This window comes from Periplaneta americana, chromosome 11 (genome assembly GCF_040183065.1).
Source record: "Periplaneta americana isolate PAMFEO1 chromosome 11, P.americana_PAMFEO1_priV1, whole genome shotgun sequence".
Lineage (NCBI taxonomy): Eukaryota > Metazoa > Arthropoda > Insecta > Blattodea > Blattidae > Periplaneta > Periplaneta americana.
In genome coordinates this window covers 176603322-176624924 of record NC_091127.1, presented here as the reverse complement: position 1 = coordinate 176624924, position 21603 = coordinate 176603322, and the positions used below count along the sequence as shown (strand labels likewise).

Sequence of the window (21603 nt, the reverse complement as noted above, 5' to 3'; positions counted from 1 at the left end):
ATAATCTCGAATATGGAAACGTGATGCAAAAACAAATTGCAAAATGATGCACCAAATCTAAATGCATACATTCAGTAACAATGATGTTATTTGAACACACTTATAGTTTGACAGCTTCAAGTGAAACCCGGTAAAACACGCCAACTTCTAGAATCTCTCTCTTTCTTTCTTCTCTCTCCCTCGCTCCTCGTCATTCAGTCACCAATCACCACGTAAATATCTGAGAGGGTGTGTGTGGGCATCGCGACCAATAGAAGAACCACTCTCCAGTATTACCACAATAACTTCATTTTTGCCTCGACTGTAGGCTAGGAAGGTTCCATTATGCTAGCATTGCAGGCAACTAGTCAACCTTTTAATGCTTTTGTTAGCAGGTTTGACAAACTGTGAGTGGACCTGCAAGTACATAGTGCATAGTGCTCTCTCCCTTCCCCCGTGCTTTCTCACTTGCTCCTCCCCAAGACAGCCAGTGCTCACGTAGTAACTCGGTCAGGGTTTCAGTTCGATTTGTCAATCTATAACTTAAAACGTTTGGCTTTCATTTAAACCACGTATTTCAAAAGTTCTTTCTTTGTACCAGATATTAACATGTCTTGTACAATTTCTTCTCCCCTCCATACTATTCAATAATGTTTGTAATGTCAATTGCTTTTAGAGTTGGTAGTAACACGATATCTTCTGTGGTAGCTTACGATCCTTCCTCATGCTCACCTTAATTATCTAAGTTATTTAAGGTTTCAAACAAATAGGTCGATCTCTCTCTGAATGTTCGTTGTCATCAACTCCAAATTAGATGCTTCAGAATCGATTCTACAGTCTACATCTTAGGCCAGGGGGCCACATTAAAATAATCTAAGAAAAAGAAGGACCTCATTATCAAAAAGGCTGAGGAAACTGCTCTAGACAACAATGAAGGTGCGGGAATTTGTCCTTCACCTTTACCAAGGATCGGGAGATTTTGTTATATATTGTCTTGATAACCCCTTTCTTCAGCAGTTTCTCTATCCTGTCTGTGGCATCTTCTTATTTCCGGGTTAGGAGTCATTTTTCAATGTCCTCTTCTGTATAAACTTGAAAACGGCCTTGGAATTGTCCCTAAATGTTCTGCACAGAGTTTAAGTTCCCATCAGAGGCTCTCGGCAATGTATATTCTGCAGGCCTGTCTGAGTGTTCAGGACCACCTCTTAACTACTGGATGATGGTGCGATGGTATCTGTTGGTGTGGGTGGATTTCCTGTATACCGAGTGGCCTAGGGAACCATCACCCTCCTTCTTGACCATCACATCCATAGTGAACTGGATGTTCAGGTGTTGAGATTTTCCAGGAACATATATAGGGCTGCTTCTCGCCACGAACTTCTATACCTTCGCTCTGCAGGAAGGTACAATATCCCCTGTTCCCGCGGACTAATGTACATTGGTCAGACTGGTTGCACTGTGGAAGAAACGAGAACGGAACATATCTGACACTGCAAATGCAGCCATAGCACAACATTCAGCAGACACAGGCCAGGCCATTGGTTTCGATATCAAAATATTGGACAGAGAAGAAAAGAAATATAACAGACTAATTATTAAAAAACCGATAGAGATTATAAAACACCCTGACAACATCAACAAGGATGATGGTTTACAACTCAACGGTGCATGGAGAAGTATGCTTCAACCGTAATACCAGTGATGGACTGTGCACAGAGATGGACGACCAATGGACCAATCGCCCATTATTTGCTATATAAACACCCGATGAACTGATTACAACATATTCACAGCAAGTTGGTCGATATGTTAGCTCTAGCAACAGAGATGAAGCGGAAGAAGCCCAGAAAATAATCCATGGGCAATGGCTGTGAAGCCTACGCCAACACAATGTTCCACATATGCTTCAAGAAAGGAATGGACATAATTCATTTGAAAGTACCATGGCAGACTCAGCGCATCCACAAAGTCAGCTTGACTTACATTTTCGTGCTTTGTAAAAACTAATTTTATCAAACACTTTGGCCAGGTGTACATAAAATCAGACTCGGAGCGGCGAGACGCGACATTTTGTCTCATGGTACTTGTCTCCCATTGATTTATTATTATGTGGTGCACACAGAATCAGACGCAGTGCGACGGTCGCTAGCAGACACGAAGAGACAACATCAAATGACTGCTTAAAGTTCGTTGCGAGGAGACTGTCTGATAGCTGCAGTGTACTGCGCATGTGTTAGTAGTGCCTATGATTGCACGCTTTACTATCTACAAATACTATATTGTTGTGTAGTGCACATTATTCAGAATGGAACTCGATGCGGATAAATTAGTTGTTTTAGTACAGGAAATATTATACGTTCTATAAAAATCTTTGAAACAATATCACGACAATAATGTGGTTTCTAAAAATATGTGAGAAATTGAAAATGACATGAAAGCACCAGGTGAATAATAATATTGATAATAATAGTAATAATTTGTAGTAGGCCTACTTCTTTGTTCTATACTATCACTTATTACTGATTTAATATATTATTTTTCTTTATTGTGAGTCATGAAGTAGTCATAAACATACAAAATGACGTTTGTGCGCTACATTAGTATTTAATTTTAAGATTCTTTCAATTCTATAGATTTTTAGGCATATTAGGCATCCTTAAAAAATAATAACCAAATACAATAGAATTTCTCATATAGACAGTCCTCTTTCATTGACGCCATTTTCTAGCCTAGGCAGTTTTCCAAACCCACAGCCAGCAAATCAGTTGTCGCGAGCAGACCGTGTTAAGCTGTCGCGAGACGTTGTAAAGCAAAATGTCGCGTCTCGCCTCGCCACGTCTGATTCTTTGTGCACCCAGCCTTAACATTTAAGAGACGAAAATTACAATCACCAACAAGCATTAAGCATCATCATCATCATCATCATAATTGTGAAATTTCGTATCCGACATAAGTTAAGTTTAAAGGGGATCAGAGCAGTAGGAAAAAAAAAAAATATGTAAATCTCACAACCATGGCACACTGTTAGCCAAATGATTCGAACATTGAAATTTCATAAGGGAGACCCAAACTCATATATCACCAAGTCCAAGTGAAACTTATAGTTGACGAAAATAATGTCTGGAGCAAGATTTTGCGGCTATTCTGTTGATTTGAATGTCATTTTTATTATTTCAGCTTCCACGTAAGTTGAATCAGTATTTAAAAGAATTTATTATATAGTTACATCAGTCAACAACTCATCATTACATGGGTTGGATAAAAAGTAATGGCAACAGTTCGATATTTCTGACATGGCTTTATTCACAGGGGTACAATATTTACGTACCTTCTATATAGTCGCCCCCCTTATTTATTACCTTTTGCCAAATGTTTGGAAGGCATCGTACACCATCAGCGCGTCCATCTTTTGTTGATATTCCGTATTGACTGCCCTAAAGCGCAGATAAGTTCATCTCTGGTATTGTACCAGATCCCTCGCAGTGGTTCTTTCACTTTGGTGAAAAGATCGTAATCGCATGGATCATATCGGGTGAATACGGTGGATGTTCCAGTAGTCCGCGTTTACTGTCTGTCTTGGAGGTACAGCGTGGTGCAGTATTACCCCATCAATGTCATACGCCACAATGAACATCTCCTTCACAGCACTTTGTGTAGGGCGCACTTTCTTTGGACGAGAAGAACAGGGACGCTTCCATTCATTTGATTGGCGTTTCAAGTTTGGTTCATACGAGCAAGTCCAGGTTTCGTCCAGAGCAACGATTCGTTCAAGTCGTCACCTTCTCTTTGGTACCGGCGCAACAAGGCCTTCCCGGAACGCTTTAACCCATCGTGGAACTGTGTGATATGGCAACGCTGCATCGCCACATGCTTCACGCAATCCCTGAAAGCATTCTTGTGCACTATGACCTCGTGCCATTTCAATTTTGATCCAGGAACGTTGCTTTAGTTTTGTAAGGATGGTCTTAGGGTGCTCGCACTATCCCTATGAAAGTGAACGTTCTACACACTGCAGTAGATTGACAGAGTACTGTCGCCGCTGGCTGCACTAACTCATCTAACAGTCCTTGTTCATGTCCACACAGCTGGCAGTTCTCGAACGCACCATCGTCACGTGACAGCAGTGTTGCCATTACTTGTTATCCAACCTATGTATAAACAGCCAAGTAAGCAAGACAACTAACATGTGTGCAGTGTGTGTGCACATAGGATGGGTTTGAAATGCATCCTGTGCCAGGATAAAATTTATTTATTGTTAACTGAACTGTATTTGTGTTTTGTTTTTAATTAACCGTGAATACATTTGTTGAAAGTTTTATCTGTAATTTTTGTTTGTTTCATTTGTCTTTATTTTTTTTTTTTTTTTCGCTTTTCAAAAGTGGGGTGCATGGCTTATTTGAGGGTGCACGGTATACGAGAAAATACAGTACGGTATGTATTAATACCTTCCTTCTGCCACCACACATTACAATGATCTTTAGTTCCTGGTTTCTATTATAAGATTTAATCTCACAGCCACCTGGAATGAAGTACCAGTACACGTCTTGAATTCTTGGTCTCTGTCTTAGTTTTAAAGTACCAAGTGATGTCTTTCACAATTAATACTGGTAACAATAAACGAAAGCAATTTATTATCCTACACTGAATATCAGTGTAGATGAAAAGTCTTCCACAGAAAAGATCTGATATTTAAAATTAGTTATCATCATAGCACAATCAAAGCAAAACGAATAAGCCTAGGCCTAGTATGATATGTACGTGAAGTGAGTGCAGTCAAACACAAACAGTGCAGAACTTGCTGAACTATTTTGAAATATTCAGATTCACACTCAGATTGTTATAAGCTCAGTGGATACAACAGGGAAATTTCACAATGGTAATACTACAAAGAAGTCCACCACCATTTGTAGGGATTGCTTTGAGGTGTATCACACAAAAGTGAAGTTCTGTATGCAAGAGAGGAAAAACAAATTGGTGTGTTGTAAAAGATACTGAGTGTGTATTGAGAATACTGAGTCGAAATTTACAATACCTTTCTGACAATTAGATACAGGAACCAGCAGCATAGGTGTATTTAAAACTGTTACATTTTAACCACTAACTGAAGTTTTTTTCTAACAGTTAAAATCTTCCAACATATGATGCAGGTATTTTTTTAGATAACTTGAGATTGATATAAAAATAAAAAGGCCAGTTTACCTACACATAAACTTAAATAGGAAGAATAAACAATTCTGGTATGTGCAATGCTTCTAAAACTGGTAGCACCAACTGAGCACTCACACACCACAAATTATAATGGACACTTCTTTAAGGGTATATGTACGTGAAGACCATAAATATTATCAGAAAATGCAAGCTCTAAATTTCTAAAATTTTATAAGAAAATGAACTCACAATTGGACAAAACTTACTAGGTACCAAAACAAGACTTATTAGAACTTAAATATCTGATAAAAGTATAAAAAAAGGTTACTAATAATATTTTTCAAATTAGTTTTATCAAAGTATGAAAAAAAAAAAAAACAAAAAAAATTCTACAGTTACATCATTTGGTAACCATAACACTGTTATGGTCTCTCTGACATCTTTAATATTTTTCCTGCATGTAATAAACACTTATTTCTGAAAAGTAGACTACTCTCAGACATGTAGTGGTTTACTTTAATACAATTAATTTTTTATTTGATATAGGACAAATATATTAAAATTTACATATTTTGTGACCTAATTTTTCTATTTTCAAAGAAATGGGCATTATTTTAGTCTACCTTTTGCATAAATGCATGTTAAATTAGTGCACAAAATTTCAGAATTTTATCTCTAATGGTTGTGGAGTTATGAAAAATATATGTGTGGAAATTTTCAAATTTTGGAAAATTTAATTTAAAGTAAAAAGTGAATTTCAAAAAAAAAAAAAAAAAAAAAAAAATTATTAGTAACCTTGTTATACTTTTATCAGATATTTAAGTTCTAATAAGTCTTGTTGTGGTACCTTGCAATTTTTGTCCATTTGAGAGTTCATTTCCTTATAAAATTTTAGAAATTTAGAGCCTGCATTTTTTGATAATGTTTGTGGTCGTTCACGTACATATACCCTTAAACAGCGTACTGCACAGAACTCATGCTCATATAAATTATTTGTTTAGAATGGCATGATGTCTAAACAGAATTTAAAATATTCTAGTTAGTGGGACCAATGGAAATTACCATTTTCCTCATATGAGTGAGTGAGCAAGGCAATGTGTGCCCAATGCCTACCCACTTCACTTACATGATTCGGGTTCTGCATATTGCGGATAGATGGCAGGACTGTGACCCTTTTTCAAGTTGCACACTACTTCGGTGGGCTATGCTGTGCATGATGTGTATCTGTGGAGAGTTATGTCGTGTACCAGGGTCAATGTACGTGTAAGTGTAGTGTAGGAAATGAGTGAGGATGATGGTGAAGATTAGGAAGGGAGAAGGGGAAATCTGGTGTCGGCACGTAGCCTACTCCTGTTGAATAGCACCAAGGGGGCCGCCAGGTTTAACATCCCCATCTGACAGACAAATCACTATCAATATTGACATATGCCTTCTTGGATTTAAGAAACATACTTGCAACACTGCATTTCCTCCTTTAGCGTTATATACAGGGTGGACCATTTAAGTTGATACTGTACAATATCTCCAAAACTAAGTGTTGTAGAAATAAATATCTTGAATAAAAGTTGCTTGATATTATGGGGGAAAATAAATGCCACTTGTCGTGTTTTATTTGGAGTACTTGTGATGGTTATTTTAGGGTTAATTTAATTTTTTTTAATAGGAATCTACATTTTTTTATGTTGTTTTCTCATTCCTCATAAAAAACTAAACAACTTTTGTATGAAGCTCTTTGCGATCATTCTTACACCAACATAAATAACAACAAAAATTATGAATGGCTGTGTACGAAGAGCGCAATGAATGGTTGGACCCATTCGAAACAGTCCAGCATCACAGTAGGCGAGAAGGCAACGAGACATTGTGTTCGTTGTTTTGTAACCATTTGTGGACCATTTAAGTTGATACTGTCCAATACCACCAAAACTAAGCATTGTAGAAAGAAATGTCTTGAATAAAAGTTGCTTGATATTATGGAGGAAAGTAAATGCCATTTGTCGTGTTTTATTTGGAGAACGTTTGGATGGTCATTTGAGAGTCAAAGTACGTTTTTTAAATGGGAACCAATATTTTTTATTTTGTTTTCTTATTCCTGATCACAAAATAAACAGATTTTGTAAAACCATTTTGCAGTACATGGTTCTTTCACTGGCGTAAGAACAATCGCAAAGTGCTTCATACAAAAGTTGTTTAGTTTTTTTATGAGGAATGAGAAAACAACATAAAAAAATGTATGTTCCTATTTAAAAAAAAAATTAAATTGACCCTGAAATAACCATCACAACGTCCTCCAAATAAAACACGACAAATGACATTTACTTTCCCCCATAATATCAAGCAACTTTTATTCAAGACATTTCTTTCTACAATGCTTAGTTTTGCAGATATTGGACAGTATCAACTTAAATGGTCCACAAATGGTTACAAAACAACGAACACAATGTCTCATTGCCTCCTCGCCTACTGTGATGCTGGACTGTTTCGAATGGGTCCAACCATTCATTGCGCTCTTCGTACACAGCCATTCATAATTTTTGTTGTTATTTACGTTGGTGTAAGAACAATCGCAAAGAGCTTCATACAAAAGTTGTTTAGTTTTTTATGAGGAATGAGAAAACAACATAAAAAAATGTAGATTCCTATTTAAAAAAAATTAAATTGACCCTAAAATAACCATCACAACGTCCTCCAAATAAAACACGACAAATGACATTTACTTTCCCCCATAATATAAAGCAACTTTTATTCAAGACATTTATTTCTACAACGCTTAGTTTTGGAGATATTGTACAGGATCAACTTAAATGGTCCACCCCGTATAATGTGTAATAAGTTTAGTCAAACAGTGAACAAATGATGATAGATCAAATTTACACTGTTAAAGGCATGACAGAAAAGTTCTGGGAGTATAATCTCAACTTATACCATTTGTTTGTAGATTTCAGAACAGCTTATGACAGCATTAATAGACAAGAATTATACAAAATTATGATTCATCAAGGGATACATCCAAAGATAATCAGACTCGTCAAGATGACCATGGAAGAAACCAAGGCTCAAGTGAAGATATATGGTGGTTCAACAGAACAATTTAATATTGATAATGGGGTGAAACAAGGGGATGCTCTAGCACCAGTGCTCTTCAATCTTGCTTTACATTGGGTGATAACACAGACAGATATAGATACTAACAGCACTTTATTTTACAAAAGTGTTCAAATAGTAGGATACGCAGATGACTTGGATGTTATGGGACGGTCGTTGACAGCAATAGAAGAAGTGTATAAAGACCTGGAACAAGGAGCCGCTAAAATCGGGTTGCAGATTAATGCAAGTAAAACCAAACGGATGACACAAATAAGAAATAAACAGAATATCTACAACCCTCCCAATCTGACGATAAACATGTTTGAAGAAACTGAGAAGTTTAAATATCTTGGAACAGTAATGACAAGTAACAATAACGAATTAATTGAAGTACAGAGTCGAATCACTGCAGCCAATAAGGCCTATTTTGCATTAAGCGCAATATTGAAATCTAACTGTGTGCACAAGGAAACAAAACTTAAAATATACAAAACAATTATTAGAAGTATTCTCTGTTATGCAAGCGAAACTTGGACATTATCTAAGGAGACAGAAGCTAAACTAGGTATATTTGAACGCAAAATATTCAGAAGAATTTTTGGACCGGTGCAAGAAAATATGCAGTGGAGAATACGTTACAATAACGAGCTATATAAATTATATAAAAGTTTGGATGTTGTTACTTTCATAAAATTAAGGAGGCTTGAATGGGCCGGACATGTCTATCGGATGGAAGGGAACAGAATACCAAAGAAGATCTTAGAAGGGAAAATACATGGCAAAAGACCAATTGGAAGACCCAAAAATAGATGGATAGATGTGGTAACGATCGATTCTCAGGACTATCTCGGAACAACTGCCTGGAGGAGATTAGCACAGGACAGGGACAGTTGGAGGAAGAAAATTGAGGAGGCTAAGGCTCGACTTTGGGCTGTGATGCCATCGTAGTAGTAGTAGTAGTAGAACAAATGATGTCCTCAGTCTATATTTAGGTCTATAATGTAAAATCCGGTCTTATCATGCCCTGATTAAGTACAGATGAGCATGATGATTAAGAGAGTTCATGTTAATTAGTCATACATTTATCTGATCAAAAAATAAGCTTACTTGCCAACATTACATTTATTTAAAGATTACGAATTTCCAAGTTTTAAAAAGAAATCTTAATTTTCAAAGGATTACAATTAGGAAAATAAACTGATACGTGCTAGACAGGAAGTAATAGTTGTAACAAAGTAAGTGTTTATAGAACAATGACGACCACTCGATGCTGATTTATAGTGCTCATCACAAGTCATGCGCAGATTCTATAAAAACATACCACACACTAAATCACCTAGGCCTACACAACACTAACTATGATGAGACATAGTGAAAGTATCTACTGAACAAAACGTAACTGGATAGTAGGCTGCTACATTTCATATTTTATCAATAATCATACACTTCAATAATTCAATAATTACTAACATAAAAATCTTACCTCAAGGAAACAGGTACAGTACATACTGTTGTACTAAGATTTCCACTAGTACCTATTTGGATACTATATTAGCGAGGAGTCCTAGAGAAAGATATAATTTCATCAAGCTGATAAATCACAATTCTGATCCTTGCACTTTAACAAGTTACTTTTAACAGGAAGAAAAATCATTCTCTCGCTTCTACAATATGAACATGCATACTATAACTTATATATTTCTTAATAGTGTTCATAATATTTCAGCAAACCTACATACTACAATCAACTGTAAAACTCAGCATTCTCAAAATAATGGCAACTAACAACAAATATTCTTAATTCCAATATACAATTATAAAAATTATAATAATGGACACATGAAGTTATACTGGCACTTATTTTACTTACTGTCAGCATTATTTTGAGTGAATATGAATTTAATTTCGAATAGGCATGTAGTTATTACCCTTTTTGAGGTTTGTCTACACCTATTCAGACAAGTGCAATGCATAGTAAATATCAGCTAATTGGTCTGCGTAATTACTTTCACCTAAATGTATAAAATATACAAAAGCAGCCAAAATGCATTCTAGGAGGAAGTGAAATGTTGAAAATAAACTATAAAAGTTGTTTTGTACAAAGAGAATGAGTGTATTCTAAATACAAATAACTCTTAATGAAGTATCAATTATTCTTTCACGGTCTGTAGGATAATAGTACATTATGCAACGAGCCTATACTGGTAGTAATTAAGACGCGAGTATGTTTGTTTATGAAACAAGCGCTAGCGAGTTTCATAATTTTCATACGAGTGTCTTAATTACCATTATAGGCAAGTTCCATACGACTTTTAATGCTCGACCATATTTCTAACTTGAAATTATTTATAAGTATTGATGTTATGGTTATGTAAGTGAGGAGCGGAACTGGCCTGAATTGTGAGATGTGCGCACACGCGAAAGTATTGATTTTTTCCGAGAAACGAATGTGCCATTGACCTTGATATAATCTAGAGAATAACATGAACATTAGGCTTGATATAACCTGGAAATTGATTTAGAGTTGAAAAACGAGATAACAAATTGAATTTATTTGAATATTATTTACAATTAACGCTAATTATTATAGTAACAGAACATAACCTTCTGCGACAGTATTGGATTTCCAGCCTCAGTGACTTTTCGCTAATTGTCTTTCGATTGCATATCCGAGAATAATCGATACTTGCAGTTTTATAATGGTATAATCAGTATAATGGTGATTTCTCATTGGCTGAACAACTGAATTATAATGAATAGGTGTACTTTAATGATGTGCATTAAAGGGCTACTACCAGGTGTATAATTACTACATTTCGGCATGGTCGAGCATAAAAGTGGTAATGCAAAGGTTTTTTTCCAGGGAAAATACACAAATATGTGCTATAACCTAAAAAAATATATTATATATTTCAAGCTCATTCCCATGTTTTAACAAACCAGTACTTTTGTAAGCATTTGTTGCCATTTCTTATCACAGGTCACATAACAGTACAGTATTTATGGGAGACCCGACTCATACTATGAGCTCCATAACTGCCAGTGTAACTCTGTATATGAGCATATCTTAGTTCTCACATAAAATTACATCCTACTGTGTAAAATATATGTAATGTTACATCCTATCCATGATACGAAGCAGGGTCTTACCTATTACTATAAGAGAGTATCTAGAACAAATATGCAAAGAAAGCAAGACTGATAGTACATGAAGTGATCAATGCTTTGAGGTGTGGTACATGTAAACAAGCAGACAGAAATAAAAGAAGTTTCAGAATACTATTTAAAGAAAAAATCCAAGAAATCTTGAGAAACAAGTGATGTGCATTTAGCTAAGTGCATAGTAGTACTAGTTAGCTTCTTTAGGATTGAAGGCAATGAGTATACTATATTGTATAATGTGTAAAAATGTGGAATATCTGTAGCCCAAAAAGTGACGAGAAGTTGATTCTGGTGTTCATTCTGAAAAAATACATAATATGAGGCCTTCAGTAGGAAACTTGGTCACGACTCCCTCAGAAACATTTCTAATCAGTTAATACTGTGTTTTGTAATATTTCTCTAGCAGTGATTATTTACATATACAGTAAAACCTCGATAAGATGCGCCCGCTTATTACGCTATCCCATGTAATACGCCTTTTTTGTCCGGTCCCTGCACATTTCATATATAACACCTTTATAAAATACCCCGTTTGTTGCGCTCAAGTCCCGCATAATACGCTATTTTTGTGGAATATTTTCGATGTAATTTTCAGCAATGTACTGTAACAGCAATGAAACACCTTAGTCATTGCCATTAACCTGAAAAGTATTGGTATTCGACCCTTTACCTGTGCATTTAAACCTTCATACTTTATACCTTAGTATACCCCACCCTCTTGTTACGCTCTCTTATTCAACTCCTTATCTGCGTGGTTAAAGCCTACATACAGTTACAATACCTCACCCTCCTGCTAACCTCTCTCTCAAACAACATTCCTCACTCGGCCGTAATAAAATTCTGGAAATTTTTGCTGGGTAGTTTGTTGTCCTTAGTGTATTGAAGTGTCTGTGAATGTGATTACAATAGTGTTAAACGAAAAGCGCTTTCTGTGTCGGAAAAATTGGAAATCTTACGAAAGTATGATGAGAACAGTACTCTTACTCAGAAACAACTATCTGATGCATTAGGAATCCCATCATTGATATTAATAACGATAATAAAAAATCGCGACTCAATCACTACAGCTGCAATATGGGGGGGATGTAATCGCAGGAAACTGATATGTGGTAAACATGAGGACTTGGAGAACACGCACATGGCAAACAACTATAAATGACTTCTTTTTTTTTCGAAAGAATTAAGTACAGTACATAATGTCTTTGACGTATTTCAATAAAGGAAAATGCTAATAGATACTGTATATAAGTCAAAATTAGTATACCCACCTAATACACGGTCCCGGTTAATAAGCGGTTTACACCCGGTCCCTTGAACAGCGTCTTATCGGGGTTTTACTGTATAAACCTATTTTCACAAACTACACAGTCTAATTGTGGTACCAATATGATGGTCAAGTTATGGAAGTTCAAATTAGGCCTATATTCATGACAGTGATCATAAAATTTCCTAGTTGTAGCTACGATTTGTGCAATTCAACATAATATGTGTTTTACTATTTCTCTCTCTTTCCCCCTCCCCTAAGAAATTTTCTCACCATTTGTGAGATGCCACAAAGGACATACAGTACCGTAAGTACAGAAATATAACTACAATACTCCATATCTAAAATGTGAAAATGATTTTTTCGACCTGTAAACGAAAACAGCCTATGTCCTTGTTTCCTACTGAATATAAAGGAATGAACATTTTTTACCTTTGTATGAAAAATTTCCAGCTTGTTGTCCACTTCTTTATAGACATACAATAAGACTAAAAAGTATACTAAACAACTGTAGGAAGGACATCAATAGGTGAAGAATACTGCACTAGTGTCAAATATCTGAATGGAAAATGAGTTACAATGTAATAATAATATACAATCATGTAATCATGTGGTTTTCAATAAAATACGAGTATATATATGAATAATAAAATCTGTTTAAAAAATAAAAAAATGTTTCCTATAAAACCAATTTGGAAACAAGTCTGGAGTGATACAATCCACATCACCGAAAATACATAAATGAATGTAAGTAATAGCATGGTAGTGTTTCAAAATATGAGGAATAAGATCTATGATGTCATTAAAAATATACTGTATGTAGGACTTTTCATCTCTAACACTTAACATTTCAAATTGTAATAAATGTTCAGACATTTTGTTTGCTTATACTTCATTATGATCTTTGGGGAGGCCAAGACATAGATGGGAGGATAATATTAAAATGAATTTGAGGGAAGTGGGATATGATTGTAGAGACTGGATTAATCTTGCTCAGGATAGGGACCGATGGCGGGCTTATGTGAGAGTGGCAATGAACCTCTGGGTTTTCTAAAAGTCATAAGTAAGTAAGTATAGGTACTTCATTATGTCTAGTACGGTTATTAAATTTGAAAGAAGAGTCGAAATTATATTCTGTTTTCATTAAAAGAGAAAGCTCCAATGATATCTCATGTTACAAGAACTACTTTTAAGATGATATTTTGTTTCATACACAAGTTTATAGTGGCAACAACAGTTTTTATTTTTAAACCAATGAAAACCTGAATGACAGAACTGGGCAATAGAAGTTTTAAGATATATATTCCATTTGCAATAGTTGGTGCTAGTTCTCAAAGTTGTGCTTGTAAACTCACAAAATGACAACTGTAGAAATAATTGCCAGCAATAATGTATCAGAAAGTAGTAACTATTCTGAGAAGAAAGTCATTTACAAGTCCCTGATTCTTAGAATGTTGGGTCTGTATGAACCACACAATAGCTACAAATTGTGTAGTTTAAAGTGATTAATGTAACTTCTTATGTGCAACTAATGGAACGAAGTTCATCATTCATTAATGGTTTACTTACATTATATGGAATGGCCATATTAAAAAAATCCAGCAATGATCTGGAGAACAGACAAATATTTTTTTTTTATTTGTGATGATGGTAAGTATATAGTTATTAACAATGACTTCCATATCATTGTTAATTCTATTAAAATATACTTTATATATTAAGACAGAGCAATAACTTTTTCACAATTTCTCTATACATCCAACAGCTACATCATATTACAATATTCTCTATGTACTAAGCCATTAACATCTAATTCTAATAGTAGTGACACAAAACACGCATTTCTCAAAATGCATAAAAACAATCTTATGAAATCTTTTGAAATTACTATGATGAAGTGAACAACAGGTGTCAAATGCTATTTTATGAAATGTGAAATAATAAAGAGCACTTTCTTCAGGATATTTTTTTTTATTTATCCTAAAAACTATGGTATGAAATTTTAATTCAAGAATATGCTAATCTTAGAAGAGGATCAAGTTTTAATTCACTTAGAAAGATCTTAAATGGTTTATTCTACTTTTCAATACTGCTGTATTATAGTCCCGTCGCTCTAATTTCTGGCAGCCAATCGCGTTGCTGGTCGACTACATTTAAATGTGTGCATCTTGTGATTCGCTGATTCATTTCTTAAGGCTCGATAAATACTTAATATAATCGCCCGCCATTTTAGCTCTTTCGTTGGCGTTCGCAGAAAGCACACGAAGACGTTATTTGCCGTTCAATTATTTGCTGAATTACATTGCATTTGATTTATTATCATAGGAGGTATGACGTGATAATGTTTAACGGTGTGGCAAATAGATTCCTCATATGGTAGCTTGGCAACGTAAGAACAAAAATGGCGAACGATACTACCCACCTAGACTTTATAGAGCCTTCACTTCCTAAAACGTAAGCAAAGGGGAGGAGTCACGCCGGAAATAACAGCGTCAGGACTATAGTTTTTTATTTTTGTGTTGCATACATCACTGTATTATTTTGGAAAGTTGGCCACTTGTATTTTTGTTCTGGTTCGATGTATAAATATACTGAAGGAGCTAATTTTTCGTTACTTTGATATCATAGAAAATGAAGATAAGAAACAGTGATTTTGTGAAATGTATCATTAAACACTACAAGGTTGTATAGTCTTCTCTGTAATATGCATTCCCAACTGCTGATTCTGTGATGTCACACATCTCTGCTCTTGAGCTCCTTGAGAGGGGAAGCACAGCTATAGGAGAAAACTAGGAGTGGCAGTGGAAAGGATGGAGATGTTTAAATAGCGAAGACACAACTTCACCCTCCCTTACTTGATCTACTAGCTCTGCTCCAAGAGGGGAAACACACTCCAACGTTACTGGTTGGCCAGTTAGAAATGACTGATCTATAACATGGGTAAAATTTTTCTTTTGTCTATTTTTCTACATGTTATTTTCAAGTGTCATCTTTTCATAGATTCTGTACGTTGTGCTGTTCTGTTCTGAGATCTCCCTGAAATGTATAATTTTTGTTTCATATTTGTGCACTTGTTGTGCTGAGTAGTCTATGTAACAGTTTCCTGAAAGACTTGTATGTAATAGTATCCATTGAAAGCTGAATATTTTCCTTAGAGCTCGTAACTTCCTGATTAATTTTGTAATTTCTACCTCGACGTTATTCCTTATACAGCAGCTTTGAAATATCTACAATACAGTCTTTCAACAACAGCTTTTAGTGTGAATTCAGCACCATCCATTTAAATATCACAATTGTTGGTACTTAGTCCTAATGAAATGTACACTCCTGAAAAGATAAAATGGTCGTCTGATTTCTCAGGTACTTCCACTACAGTTCGGAGACAGGCGATGTTACATGTTGTTGGACCATGTTGCCTGATATCTACAGTTATAATTGAAGTATTCTGTGTGTTACTTCATAGTGTGATGGTAGTATTTCGGGCTGGTATTCGTAAGGTCGTGTGTTCAAACACAACTTCATGCTTTTTATCTTTTTTTTTTTTTTTCAAAGAGAGAAAATATAATTGCTCCCATCTCTTTTATGACTAGTAATTACCATAAGGTTCATGAATGTATTATGACATGACTTCATCATTATTTATTATGACATTATAGCTGCAAATGGAAAGAAAGAAAGATTATAAACAAAACAAACTTACTGGTGTCTGTCTTAGAAAATTCAAACAATTAAAAGTTCAAAAAACAAAACAAAAAACCACGATTCAATATTTAGTCCATCTTCCTCCCATCTCGATCAAATCTTGCAGTTGAATAGGCATGCAATCGACTAGTCTTTTCAGTTCTCAGTCACGCTATGTTTTGAATGTTGCCTGGCAATAATCGCCTTCAACAGGGCTTTCCTTTTCCAATGATTCTGTTCGCACCTCGTGTGTAGCAGCTAAGATATGAGTTGAGAGATTATTCCCTCGTGCATTTCCGATGTTCAAACCCAATGAGGATCAAACATCTTCCAACACAAAAACTCATGAACTCGAGAACTCAGTTTGTTGAGCAAGAATGTTCAACAATTTTAAGGCAAATTCCTGTTCAGTGGTTGTCCTTGTTGTCGGCTTTAGAGTGTTTGCTAAAAAAACTGCAAACCATACAATCTTACAAGGAGAAGATAAGACGAATTCTTTAATATGGAAACTTTGATGAACTTAGCAATTCTTTTTGTTGTATAGGTGTCTGCATTAATGACTTTATAGTTGATTTAGAATTACTAAATCTATTAAAGAGGTTAATCTGGTAAACACACATATGAATTTTGTTACAACAATTTTACAACTCGAAACTAGAACAATGCAACCTATAGATCTTTATACCATTTCAGCATTATTAAATAAAAACCTTAAATCTAGTTTAAAAGATGGGTTTTATGGCTTTCATGTTAATTAAAATTTGAAGAAATTAAGCAAATCGGACCAGGAAATATTTAGAATAGATTCTGCTAATGATTTTATCAGAGGCACCTTGACTATTTAAATGTTGTTGTTGTTTTCTAATGCCAGGCGTTTGACAATAAAGTCATTTGACCTCTTGCACTCCAATATTTTTCAAAGATATTATCATGACCAGCCACTGAAGCACAGATTTTGTGGTGTTCCGAATCCATTTCTTGGTTTGAGTTGCACAATGGGCAGTTAGGGGACTGATATATTCCAATTCTATGCAGGTGTTTGGCGAAACAATCATGGCCTGTTGCCAATCTAAATGCAGCTACAGACGATTTTCGTGGTAAATCGGGAATTAACTGTGGATTTTGATGCAGAGAGTTCCATTTTTTCCCTTGGGATTGAGTTATCAAATTTTGTTTGTTGAAGTCTAAGTATGTAGATTTAATAAATCTCTTCACAGAGTAATACGTAGATTTAGTAACAGGTCTGTAAGTAGCAGTGCTGCCCTTTTTTTTGCTAAAGCATCCGCATTCTCATTTCCCGATTCCACAATGGGATGGTATCCATTGGAAAACAATTCTTTTATTGAGTGATATTAATTCAGAGAGCATTTTAGTTATTTCTGCTGTTTGAGATGAAGATGTGTGTTTAGAGACGATTGATAGAATAGCTGCTTTGGAGTCTGACATTATAACTGCATTCCTAAATTTATTGATGTGGCATAAAAGATTCCTGAGGCATTCACTTATTGCAATGATTTCACCATCAAAACTTGTTGTTCCATATCCAAGAGATCTATAAAGTGAGAAGAGACAGCACGTAACACCTGCACCAGCACCTTGTTCTCTGGAGATCAAGGATCCGTCGGTGTATAAATTAAGCCAGTTTTGTGGAGGGTACCTAATATTAATTGTCCCTAAAGACAATTGTTTCAGTATTTCAGTGTTTACTTCTGATTTAAATAAACAGTTCAATTTCGAAACCTCCCCTTAAAAAATTCGTTGTCTTAAGCTTAAGAACATAGTAACTTTTGATAGCCTTATAGAGATTGTAAATGATCACAGTATAGAAGTAAATGGTGATGAATTGTACAATGAATTTGTAGTTCTAAGAAATGTTACTGTAATTCCTAAAAACTTAGATTTACCAACTGACCAAAAACGAGTTCATTTCTTTAACAAATGTGCAGCCGCGAACTTATTAAAGACAGTTAAATTTGTGTTTTCCATTCCTGTGAGTAATGCATATGTAGAAAGAGTGCTTTCCTTATTGAAAAACTTGTGCAGTGATGAGAGAAATAAACTTCAGGTGAAATCCGTGGAAAGTGAACGTCTTGTTAAAATAAAACTATAACATGAATTGTTCCCAATATGCCCTGCATCTAAAAGCTGCTTCATCAGACAATAAATCCATCTGTAATTTCCAGCCCCAACCCACTGGTTTTTACAAGTCATCATGTTCATAAAGTAAACATAATTTAACGTTAATCAGTGGCGGCTGATTGACTGAGGCAAGTGAGGCCGGGCCTCAGTCACTTGCTTAACTGAAATCAAATTTTGTTTTTATGTAATGTATTAGTTATTTCAATGAAGCATATATTGCTGTATGGAAGCATTTGAAAACTTTGTGATGTAGATAGACCTGTTTTGCAGTAAAATTTGTTCATGAGGCCAGGATCGCTTGTGCAGGGTCTAGCTTGTGATGTATATAGACCTGTTTTGCAGTAAAATTTGTTCCTGAGGCCAGGATCGCTCGTGCCGGGTCTGGATTGTGTTGTATATAGACCTGTTTTGCAGTAAAATTTGTTCATGAGGCCAGGATCGCTCGTGCCGGGTCTAGCTTGTGATGTATATAGACCTGTTTTGCAGTAAAATTTGTTCATGAGGCCAGGATCGCTCGTGCCAGGTCTAGCTTGTGATGTATATAGACCTGTTTTGCAGTAAAATTTGTTCATGAGGCCAGGATCGCTCGTGCCGGGTCTAGCTTGTGATGTATATAGACCTGTTTTGCAGTAAAATTTGTTCCAGAGGCCAGGATCGCTCGTGCCGGGTCTGCTTTTGCATTTTCATGTGTCTTCGAGGGCTTTTGACGTTGCGCTTAAAACGTTGTAACTGAGGCACAATTCGTCTGGCCTGATCAGGTTACTCCTCCCAACCATGGGCCAGCCTCAAGGGTAGAGTGGGGTGGGAATAGGGTGACTTGTCTTCCTAAATAGGCCATAAATAACAAACATTCCAGCTCTTTGGCAGGCAGAGACCCACACTATTCTCTCCTTTTATATGTTTATGACTTAAGCGAGGGTGTTGTACTATTGTACTTCGTGTAGTGAATCTGGGCCAATGTTGTTATGTATTTCGGATAAATATAAACAGAAACAAATGCCAGAAATAATTCTGGTGTAGTTAATTCATTGTTAGAGTATCCTTTTTCGAGAAGAAATAATATTGAAAGAAAGGAAGTTTTAAATCAAAAGAGAGCCGACCTATGACATCGCAGACAATTTTTCTGACAGATAATCTTAAAACGCGAGTTTCTATTGCATCCTGGTATGAGAAACATAAATGGTTAAGTGGTAATGTAGTGCAAAATAAACTTCTCTGTTGGCCTTATTTGTTGCTGTCAAAGGAAAAAAAATAAAAAGAAAAGAAAGAAAGGGAAATTTCAACACATAATATGGGTTGCTTCATCACACTGGTACAATCACTGAAACTCGCAGCATAACAGCTTATTTGGTGAGTGAAATTATTATTTTTCATTATTAGTAATAATAATAGACTAATATTAATAATAGTAATAATAATAATACAGTAATAATGATATTAATAATATAATAACAATAATAATTAATATCATAAATCAACATTTTCTATCGGAGGCACTTAAACTAGTTGCATCTGGCCTCACCGAGGATTTCGATCACCGGCCGCTACTGACGTTAATACTTTTAGAGATTTTGAATGCATTATCTGTTGGTTTTTTTAAGGTGCCATCATTTGACATCTTTCATTTCTAAAACAGGGTATCACGTGTTTCAATTGTCAGGACTTTTGACTTCAAGATGGCAACTCTAATTGCAAAGAATAATTACAAACACATTGATTCCGAAAGTGAAATAAATTATTTCTTCTTTTGATATATTTAAAATCATAAATTGAAAACTTCTCTACTATCTTAAAGAAATGTTTATATCCAGCAACTAAGTACACCAGGTTGTTATCAAGTCATGTGCTCTTTCTTATTTCACATAATTCACAAATGATTAAATTGTAGTCAACAATTACACTTACAACTGCATAAAGCAGCACTGTCACTTACGAACAATATAAATCAATTGACACTGTACAATAATACCTTTTTTTTTTTTTTTACAAACATCCTTGCTTCATCACGTCCAGTGTAAGTGGATATTATTGAAGATCCAAGACTTGATTCTAATGCATCTTCTACTGTAGGCATTACATTTTTATTGTACCAATCAAGTTATAAAATAAAGACTATAAGATTTGTTGGATCAGTGTCTCAAATGGAGAATACTTAGCCAAAATCCATTCCAAGTATAAAAATATATTTCTAATACGAAAAGAAAATAGAAAAATCTCACTAAAAACAAATTCATATATAAGCATACAGCACTTTAGTATTGATTGCTCACAATGTTTATAGTTTTTCTCATTTACCATCAAATGCTTCAGTACGCAAATTACACAACTATTTACAGGGACTTCCTACCCTATAATTAATATTAATATTAATATTAATAATAATAATAATAATAATCATCTACCTCTATTGATCAGCAATATACGTCACTTACCTTGTAAAAATGGGCAAAAACCACGTTCTTCTATTATCTCCAAAGACTTCTTGGAAATTGTTGTACTTTCCTAAACTAAACCCATCTTTATCTGCACCAGTGCGAAATATTGGTGCTCTGAAGGCCTCTGTGAAGGAAGAGCAAAATTAATAGAATTTATTGTTTCTGCATCACAAGTAACTCACCAATCTTATGTGTCAGTCAAATTTTGCCCACCTATTTGGTTTTTAATATGAATACACCATGACTCAAAATGAAAGAGCAGATTTCCAATTTTGTATTACAGACAAACTATCAAAGATAGAAACACATTGCACATGTCATTGGATAGCAGAAGGTTCAAAGTTTGGACACAGCTGCGCTCTTTATTTATAGCATCATGGCTACTATTACACCACAGGAAAAATCATTTTCGCGAGTTGTCATGCTGCAAAACTGGTTGTTTCCTCAACTTCATGAAGATTCCAATGACTTCATTTTCTTGCAAGATGGCGCCCCGCCTCACTTTTACCTTGAGGTACGGCATTATCTGAACATCACCATTCCACAACGTTGGTTTGAAGAGGTGGACAACAATATCTTGTTCATTGTTTCTGGCCTCCCAGGTCACCAGATCTTACTCCGTGTGCTTTTTATCTGTGGGGGTACATAAAAGACACAGTGTTTTTCCCACCTTTGGCAGCTATTCTTGAAGCTCTGACAAATCAAATT

The 21603-nt window shown here is 35.3% G+C and overlaps 1 protein-coding gene across 4 annotated transcripts in view; it reads right to left on the bottom strand.

Moving 5' to 3' along the window:
• Positions 1–21603, bottom strand: part of LOC138709634 (palmitoyltransferase ZDHHC20-B) — a 142283-nt gene that overhangs the window by 99503 nt on the left and 21177 nt on the right. For 3 of the 4 annotated variants that reach the window (XM_069840541.1, XM_069840543.1, XM_069840542.1), the window contains exon 7: positions 20893–21019. In XM_069840541.1, the coding sequence (XP_069696642.1) occupies positions 20893–21019 (127 nt within the window). Of the gene's footprint in view, positions 1–14143; positions 14250–20892; positions 21020–21603 lie in introns of those variants that run through there. The other variant, XM_069840544.1, reaches the window with a different exon arrangement.